Source organism: Trachurus trachurus (genome assembly GCF_905171665.1).
Source record: "Trachurus trachurus genome assembly, chromosome: 2".
NCBI lineage: Eukaryota > Metazoa > Chordata > Actinopteri > Carangiformes > Carangidae > Trachurus > Trachurus trachurus.
Genome location: NC_139914.1, coordinates 2,603,574 through 2,612,510, shown reverse-complemented (window position 1 = coordinate 2,612,510; position 8,937 = coordinate 2,603,574). Strand labels below are relative to the sequence as shown.

General features: G+C 48.2%; 2 protein-coding genes across 2 annotated transcripts; one reads left to right on the top strand and one right to left on the bottom strand.

The window, feature by feature from the left end:
• The first annotated feature begins 3,391 nt into the window (after positions 1 to 3,391).
• LOC310999400 (tubulin alpha chain-like) lies at positions 3,392 to 5,426 on the top strand. Its single transcript, XM_083989811.1, has 4 exons — positions 3,392 to 3,451; positions 3,608 to 3,830; positions 4,081 to 4,229; positions 4,320 to 5,426. Exons 1-4 carry the CDS (start codon positions 3,449 to 3,451, stop codon positions 5,295 to 5,297), a joined length of 1,353 nt encoding a protein of 450 aa, XP_083845937.1. The 5' UTR covers positions 3,392 to 3,448; the 3' UTR covers positions 5,298 to 5,426.
• Positions 5,427 to 6,553: 1,127 nt separating this feature from the next.
• LOC311000223 (tubulin alpha-1A chain-like) lies at positions 6,554 to 7,975 on the bottom strand (the record flags this gene model as incomplete). The annotated part of the gene is made up of 3 exons (XM_083990878.1): positions 7,840 to 7,975; positions 7,608 to 7,756; positions 6,554 to 7,534 (listed from the first exon to the last, which is right to left on the bottom strand). Exons 1-3 carry the CDS (start codon positions 7,958 to 7,960, stop codon positions 6,554 to 6,556), a joined length of 1,251 nt encoding a protein of 416 aa, XP_083847004.1. The 5' UTR covers positions 7,961 to 7,975.
• Positions 7,976 to 8,937: the final 962 nt, after the last annotated feature.

Below are 8,937 nucleotides of genomic sequence, written 5' to 3'. Positions count from 1 at the left end.
CGTCTGTGTGCTGTGTTTACTTGACTCATGTGACTATGAACAGTGTTAAAGCTCATTAAATCAAGATAAAGACAAAAGTCTTATTAAAGATTCTCACTATCAGATACATCTTTTTTTTTTTAAAGTATATATTTTTTGGCTTTTTTGCCTTTATTCGATAGCACAGTGAGACAGACAGGAAAGGGGGAGGCATAGAGAGGGGGAACGACACGCAGGAAAGGTCTGCCCGACGCGGGACCCGAACCGGGGACGCCCGCGCCGAGGACGGCGGCCGCCCCAACCACCGCGCCACGCACCGCCCCACTATCAGATACATCTTATAACTTTAAATTATCAATAACTGATAAGATGGATTTGATTAATGATTTAATGTCCGTCAGCAGATTCTTTTCTGTGACAATTCGAGCCTTTTAAAATGGGTGATGATACCCCTCCAGTATTTAAAATTGTCTCTTTTGGAAACTATATTTATTTTAATTAAGATGAAGCTCAAAAGTTTCCACAGGAAGCAGATTAAATCTCCATTTTGTTTAAAAGCTCTTCTGCAGAATGATCGGGTCAAAGCTGCCGTGTCACCGGTCCGGTCGTGTGGTGTTTTCTGGGATGAGTCCACCGAGAGTTTGATTTCTGGGTCACAACTGGAGAAACAAACTGAGGTAGGAGACAAAAACTGTGTTGTGTTTATCAGTGAACGCTCGATGTCCAGATTCCTGCGGCAGATGTCGTAGATGGCCTCGTTGTCGACCATGAAGGCGCAGTCCGAGTGCTCCAGCGTGGTGTGGGTGGTCAGGATGGAGTAGTACGGCTCCACCACGGCCATGGACACCTGGGGCGCCGGGTAGACGGCGAACTCCAGCTTGGACTTCGACGGCATGGTTCTGAACCGCATGGCTAAAGGTAAAGCTGATGCAGAGTCACGTTTCTTGGCACAGTGTGAATGTTTTAATGTAAAAGTGCCTCTCACCTGTTGTTGTGCTGCTGCTGCAGGTGTGAAGGAGATCGACATCGCCGCGACACTGGAGCACGTCCGTGACCAGAGGCCTGGGATGGTTCGCACTAAGGTGATTCATTCAGCTATAAAATGCACAATAACACAGAAATGAACAGGTGTGTGACTGCTCCTCTGAATAACTCGGCCATCTTTAACTGTAACTGTCCTTCTTCTTGTTTTCAGGACCAGTTTGAATTCGCTCTGACCGCCGTGGCCGAGGAGGTCAACGCCATCCTCAAGGCTTTGCCCCAGTGAAACCAGTTTGACCTCCTCTCCCCTTTGACTCCTGCACTCAGACTTACCTTTGCTTTTCTCTCTCTGATGATGATGATGATGATTGTCATGATCTGTCTGTCGGGCGAGGCCTCCAATCGTAACATCGTGACCTTGAAGGTGTCGAAGGCCGATTTCTAAGTGTTTGTGCTGTGATGTGTTCAGGGACGATCAGAGCTATTCTAACAAACTGCATCAAAAATAAAGAGATAATGAAGCTGCATGTCCCAACACTAACATTCCCAGCTTCGTTTAACAGCCACCGGAGACGACTCTGAAGGGATGAGTTTGGAATCTGCTCGTTTCCACATCTGTCGCTTCCCTCCCTCCTCACACCACTAACACACTACATCCGAGAGCTGGAGGTGGAGAGGGTGAGCAACTTCAGGTACCTGGGTGTCCACATCAGCGAGGATTTCACCTGGGCATTCAACACCACACAGCTGGTCAAGAAGGCCCAACAACGTCTGTACTTCCTCAGGAGGCTGAGGAAGTTTGGGATGTCAACGAACATCCTCAGCAACTTCTACAGCTGTGTGGTAGAAAGCATCCTGACCAGCTGCATCACCGTCTGGTACGGTAACACCACAGTGATGGACCGCAAACGCTTGCAGAGAGTGGTGAAGACGGCCGAAAAGATCATCAGGATCCCACTGCCCTCTCTGCAGAGCATCCACCAACGCAGAGTCCACAGGAGAGCTGCCTCCATCCTCAATGACCGCACCCACCCCCAGCACAACTTGTTCACACTTCTGCCCTCAGGCCGGAGGTACAGAAGTGTGAAAAGCAGGACTTCTAGGCTGAAAAACTCCTTTTTTCCCTCTGCCATCAGACTCCTAAACAATAGGAGTCGGTAACTCATTATTCACACAGTAGCACCACATTTGCACATGCACAATTTGCACACTATTTATTTATTATTTATTTATTATTATACATAGTGCATATTACACACACACATCATACCTCCTTCTCTCTAATTTTATTTCTTTTATTATTATTATTATTGCTGCTCATTGTTGTTGTATTGTACTATTGTTGTTTTGTAATTGCTCTTTTTATTAATTGCTGGCTTCTATGACGAGGACAGCAAAGTAAGAATTTCATTGTCAGGGAAACTCACCTTTCCACTGTGCATATGACAATAAACACTTTGAACTTGAACTTGAACACTGCGTCCTTCTCTTTGTGCCATTCAGATCATTTGAAGTGATAGATCGTTGTTTACCTCATGCAAGTCAGAAAATGAAATAAAAAAATAAATAAAAAGAAAGAAATGCTGTTATATGAAAAAAAAAAATGCTATTTTGTATCTGTGGGACCGTAAATAAATCTTTTTGTGTTTAAGTGCTGCAATCACTCGGTTTGACTTTTTATTATTCACAGCCAGTTTAAAACCCTTTAATGTATGGTGTCCACTGTCCGTGGGCAGAAATTTGAAAGCCATTTTCAACTATTTAGGTTTTAGTCATGCCCCAAACTCTTGTCTACAATCCCATATGATTATTATCTTTGTACTTTTTTGTCATTTGAGGTATTGTATCATAAATTCATAATGACGGACTGAGGAGATGCACAAAGTTGGTCAGGAATAACAGCTAAAACCGTAGGCCTATGTCCAGGGAATCAGACAGGTTATCATAAAAATAATAAAATAAATTGATTTCAAAAGAAACACGCATGAAATCACATGGAAAATGAACGTGGGTCATTTTTGATCCATGTCGTGGTTAGAGTTTGTTACTTTGTTATCTAATAATTCATGCATGAAAGGGATAAGTTGTTGCAGTGTTCAGGGAGTGTTCAGGGACGTCCGTTTTCTTGCGCTCAAGTTGAGTAAACGTAAAAAGTGCGTTTCAAAGTAGAATTATAATAAAACAGCGCAGGTTTTTCGGCGTATTTGTAATTTTATAAACAAAATCGATCAGATCAGCTGACAGAAGTTGCCGTTATGTTATTTTTTCATTGTTTCAGGAAAGTCGTTTAGTTTTGGGTTTTTTCTAGTTGCACTTGAACGCACCGCCGGCTAACGCCTGCTCCCGCCGACGGGAAATTCAAATCGTCACTTTGGCCACGCCCCCAGCTCGCGGACTATAAATATGACGCGCTTCACTTCCTCCTCTCAGTACTGCCTTCAGGAACCGATACTTCACGTCGGAGAGAAGGAGAAAAACAGTCGTCACAATGGTGAGTTATCAAGTTTGAACGCATTTTACATAGAAATGTACCACTCGGTTTTTAAAACTGTCAAAAATCTGTCTGTTGTTAGTAATGGGCGGGGGCAATTGAGAAAAAAAAACTTTGTCTGATCTTTGTTCCTCTTTTCTTTCTCTCTCCGTGCAGCGTGAATGTATTTCTATGCACGTCGGCCAGGCCGGCACCCAGATGGGTAATGCATGCTGGGAGCTCTACTGCTTGGAGCACGGCATCCAGCCGGACGGTCAGATGCCCAGCGACAAGATCCGCGGAGGTGGAGACGACTCCTTCAACACCTTCTTCAGTGAGACCGGCGCCGGCAAACACGTCCCCAGAGCCGTGTTCGTGGACCTGGAGCCGACCGTCATAGGTAAAACACAGACTTCACTAGACATCATGGCTGCCACGCGTAATCTGCGTCCGTTTGACGCATCAAACGGACGCAGATTACGCGTGGCAGCCATGATGCGCTCGCGTACGCGTAGTTTACAGCAAGTATAACGAGGGCTTAAGGCGTGTCTGCAAATTATGAAACTTAACAAGCAGCATAATTAGGTTGATACCTGAAGGAAAAATGGGTCAATAATTGAGCTAAATCTTGTTTTCTTGTTGCTCCTCAGATGAGGTCCGGACAGGAATCTACCGCCAGCTCTTCCACCCCGAGCAGCTGATCACCGGGAAGGAGGACGCAGCCAACAACTACGCCCGTGGTCACTACACAGTCGGCAAGGAGATCATCGACGTGGTTCTGGACAGAACTCGTAAACTGGTGAGTTTGTTTTTAGAAAAAAAAATATATAAAGTGTGTTGTGTTTCCAATATGACGACATTTTAATAATTAAACGGTGTTTCCCTGCAGGCCGACCAGTGCACCGGCCTCCAAGGTTTCCTCATCTTCCACTCCTTCGGCGGAGGAACCGGCTCCGGCTTCACCTCCCTGCTGATGGAGCGTCTCTCCGTCGACTACGGCAAGAAGTCCAAGCTGGAGTTCGCCGTCTACCCGGCGCCCCAGGTGTCCACGGCCGTGGTGGAGCCGTACAACTCCATCCTGACCACCCACACCACGCTGGAGCACTCGGACTGCGCCTTCATGGTCGACAACGAGGCCATCTACGACATCTGCCGCAGGAACCTGGACATCGAGCGTCCCAGCTACACCAACCTCAACCGGCTCATCGGACAGATCGTCTCCTCCATCACCGCCTCTCTGCGCTTCGACGGCGCCCTCAACGTGGACCTGACCGAGTTCCAGACCAACTTGGTGCCCTACCCCCGTATCCACTTCCCCCTCGCCACCTACGCTCCCGTCATCTCAGCAGAGAAGGCGTACCACGAGCAGCTGTCCGTCGCCGACATCACCAACGCCTGCTTCGAGCCGGCCAACCAGATGGTGAAGTGCGACCCTCGCCACGGTAAATACATGGCGTGCTGCCTCCTGTACCGCGGAGACGTGGTGCCCAAGGACGTCAACTCCGCCATCGCCACCATCAAGACCAAGCGCAGCATCCAGTTCGTGGACTGGTGCCCCACCGGCTTCAAGGTGGGCATCAACTACCAGCCCCCCACCGTGGTTCCTGGTGGCGACCTGGCCAAGGTGCAGAGGGCCGTGTGCATGCTCAGCAACACCACCGCCATCGCCGAGGCCTGGGCCCGCCTGGACCACAAGTTCGACCTCATGTACGCCAAGAGGGCCTTCGTCCACTGGTACGTGGGCGAGGGCATGGAGGAGGGAGAGTTCTCCGAGGCCAGAGAGGACATGGCCGCCCTGGAGAAGGACTACGAGGAGGTGGGGACCGACAGCGTCGGAGAGGAGGAGGATGAAGGGGAGGAGTATTAGATCCCCCAAGATGAACGCCAAAAAAGTGTCGACGCTGAACCGCTTGGACTCGTTCCTCTAAGTTCTGCACATTCCACTTTCATGTCTCATTTTTATTCATCTTCACTGAGAATAAAGAGAATAAATTGACGTCTGTGTGCTGTGTTTACTTGACTCATGTGACTATGAACAGTGTTAAAGCTCATTAAATCAAGATAAATTCAAAAGTCTTATTAAAGATTCTCACTATCAGATACATCTTATAACTTTAAATTATCAATAACTGATAAGATGGATTTGATTAATGATGGTTTAATGTCAGCAGATTCTTTTCTGTGACAATTCGAGCCTTTTAAAATGGGTGATACCCCTCCAGTATTTAAAATTGTCTCTTTTGGAAACTATATTTATTTTATTTAAGATGAAGCTCAAAAGTTTCCACAGGAAGCAGATTAAATCCCCAATTTTGTTTAAAAGCTCTTCTGCAGAATGATCGGGTCAAAGCTGCCGTGTCACCGGTCCGGTCGTGTGGTGTTTTCTGGGATGAGTCCACCGAGAGTTTGATTTCTGGGTCACAACTGGAGAAACAAACTGAGGTAGGAGACAAAAACTGTGTTGTGTTTATCAGTGAACAGCAGCAGCATTGACGGTTGATGAGATAAGAGCAGACGGTTGAGACCAAAACATCCAAATCCTGCACTTTCATCACCTTCATGTTGCATTCAAGACCTGCAGGAAATCCTAGTGATCTTTAAAAACTGGCATCAAATGTTTATTTAGTTTCTAAATCACTGAGACAGAAGTTTGAAGTTTACATCATCAATTCATTGCTGAATATACTAAGATTTTGCTTTTAATATTGCATAAGAATTACTGCAGCAAAGGTCAAAGAGCATGACTTTCAAAATAAAGCACAGAAGAACTAATAATGGTAAAGAAAAATAAGTCAGAAACAAATTATATAAATCCTGTTAGTACCGGTAGATTGATTATTAGTTTTGTCTTGATCAGATTTAAGATATGAAGGTGAGTAAATGAAGTGTGAGCTGTGTAGTTTGGAGTTCACACAAAGTAAAACAACAGAAACGTGTCTCAGTTTTATTGTTTCAGGACAAAGACACAGTGAAAATCAATTGATCACTGATACTTTATTAGATTCAGAGGAGTTTTATCACGGTGTGAATTTGTATTAAATATCTAAATGTCACAATTTGTGGATTTTAGACTTAAAAGAGCAAACGGATCAATCAGAGCTGGTTTTGTTCTTTGTTTCTGATTTAATACTCCTCTCCCTCTTCCTCTCCTTCGTCCCCGACGCTGTCCGTCCCCACCTCCTCGTAGTCCTTCTCCAGGGCGGCCATGTCCTCTCTGGCCTCGGAGAACTCTCCCTCCTCCATGCCCTCGCCCACGTACCAGTGGACGAAGGCCCTCTTGGCGTACATGAGGTCGAACTTGTGGTCCAGGCGAGCCCAGGCCTCGGCGATGGCGGTGGTGTTGCTGAGCATGCACACGGCCCTCTGCACCTTGGCCAGGTCGCCACCGGGAACCACGGTGGGGGGCTGGTAGTTGATGCCCACCTTGAAGCCGGTGGGGCACCAGTCCACGAACTGGATGGTGCGCTTGGTCTTGATGGTGGCGATGGCGGAGTTGACGTCCTTGGGCACCACGTCTCCGCGGTACAGGAGGCAGCACGCCATGTATTTACCGTGGCGAGGGTCGCACTTCACCATCTGGTTGGCCGGCTCGAAGCAGGCGTTGGTGATCTCAGATACAGACAGCTGCTCGTGGTACGCCTTCTCTGCTGAGATGACGGGAGCGTAGGTGGCGAGGGGGAAGTGGATACGGGGGTAGGGCACCAAGTTGGTCTGGAACTCGGTCAGGTCCACGTTGAGGGCGCCGTCGAAGCGCAGAGAGGCGGTGATGGAGGAGACGATCTGTCCGATGAGCCTGTTGAGGTTGGTGTAGGTGGGACGCTCGATGTCCAGGTTCCTGCGGCAGATGTCGTAGATGGCCTCGTTGTCGACCATGAAGGCGCAGTCCGAGTGCTCCAGCGTGGTGTGGGTGGTCAGGATGGAGTTGTACGGCTCCACCACGGCCGTGGACACCTGGGGCGCTGGGTAGACGGCGAACTCCAGCTTGGACTTCTTGCCGTAGTCGACGGAGAGACGCTCCATCAGCAGGGAGGTGAAGCCGGAGCCGGTTCCTCCACCGAAGGAGTGGAAGATGAGGAAACCTTGGAGGCCGGTGCACTGGTCGGCCTGCGGGGAAACTCAGCGTCAGAACTCCTCTCATACTCGGCCAGAAGAGTTAATCTCTAGCCGCCGAACTCACCAGTTTACGAATCCGATCCAGAACCAGGTCGATGATCTCCTTGCCGATGGTGTAGTGACCACGGGCGTAGTTGTTGGCTGCGTCCTCCTTCCCGGTGATCAGCTGCTCGGGGTGGAAGAGCTGGCGGTAGGTTCCTGTCCGGACCTCATCTGAGGAGCAACAAGAAAACAAGATTTAAAAACCAAAGACACACTGACAGTCCTTCCTTCCTGCAGCAGAACAACAATCTGACCTATGACGGTCGGCTCCAGGTCCACGAACACGGCTCTGGGGACGTGTTTGCCGGCGCCGGTCTCACTGAAGAAGGTGTTGAAGGAGTCATCTCCACCTCCGATGGTCTTGTCGCTGGGCATCTGACCGTCCGGCTGGATGCCATGCTCCAGGCAGTAGAGCTCCCAGCATGCATTGCCAATCTGTGACCCAGCTTGGCCGACGTGGACAGAGATACATTCACGCTGCAAGAAGACATCAAACAGTTTTTTTTTTAAAACAAAAAGCCACTCATGTGCAGATCTGAGGCATAAATTAAATAATAACCCGTCCTCACCATGTCTTTGTCTCTTGCAGCAGACCCGTGTTCACCTGAGATGAGTGGCTGGGGATGTCGTGTCAGGTACGAGTGCAAGAAGCTGCTTTATGGTGCAGCATCACTAGGCAACAGCTTGTGGCGTGTTGTGGTAACCGGAGGAGCTGGAGACGCAAACACCACCTCCTTCAAATGAAACAAGAGGAGGAGGAGGAAGACAAAACACAAAGAGGACAATCCACTGATCTCCTTACACAGGTGAGTAACTACCAACAAGAGGCGGTGAAATATGAAACATCCCAGATTGAAAACACTCCATCAAATATCTGTCACGAGGCAGAAAAACGAGTGGAGGATTGTTCATGAACACAACCTCCATCCAGCAGAGGGAACAGACGCCTCCTCTCTCTGACCTGAAGAGGCTTTTGTTTCACATCGTCTTCATTTGCAATGCAAAGGCGTCCGAAGGGAAAACGTTAGAGAGCTTCTCTGTGTGGCGTTACATCGACGTGTGTTCTCCTGCAGCGACAAATGAACATGAACAAGACATCTGATGTGTGACCTCTGCAGCTGGATGTCACCGCAGAAACAGTTGTAAAAGGAACATGTTTGTGTTCAGTTTCCATAGTTACAACGATCTCGTCAGGTGATCCTGATCCAGGAGGCGTGCCTGCAAACACAGTTCTCTTCAGCTCACAAAATAAAGGTGGTGGCCTCTCATTGTTACTGGGTATAGACTTTAGGCCCAAAATCAAACAGACACATGCTGCAGTTTTACTTTATTCTCCTTTTTATATCCTTTTC

What these genes read in the sequence shown, in the direction of transcription:
- LOC310999400 (XM_083989811.1), top strand. An exon ending in CCTGGAGCCGACCGTCATAG is followed by an intron (nt 3,831 to 4,080) that starts GTAAAACACAGA and finishes GTTGCTCCTCAG; the next exon opens with ATGAGGTCCGGACAGGAATC. An exon ending in TGGACAGAACTCGTAAACTG is followed by an intron (nt 4,230 to 4,319) that starts GTGAGTTTGTTT and finishes GTTTCCCTGCAG; the next exon opens with GCCGACCAGTGCACCGGCCT.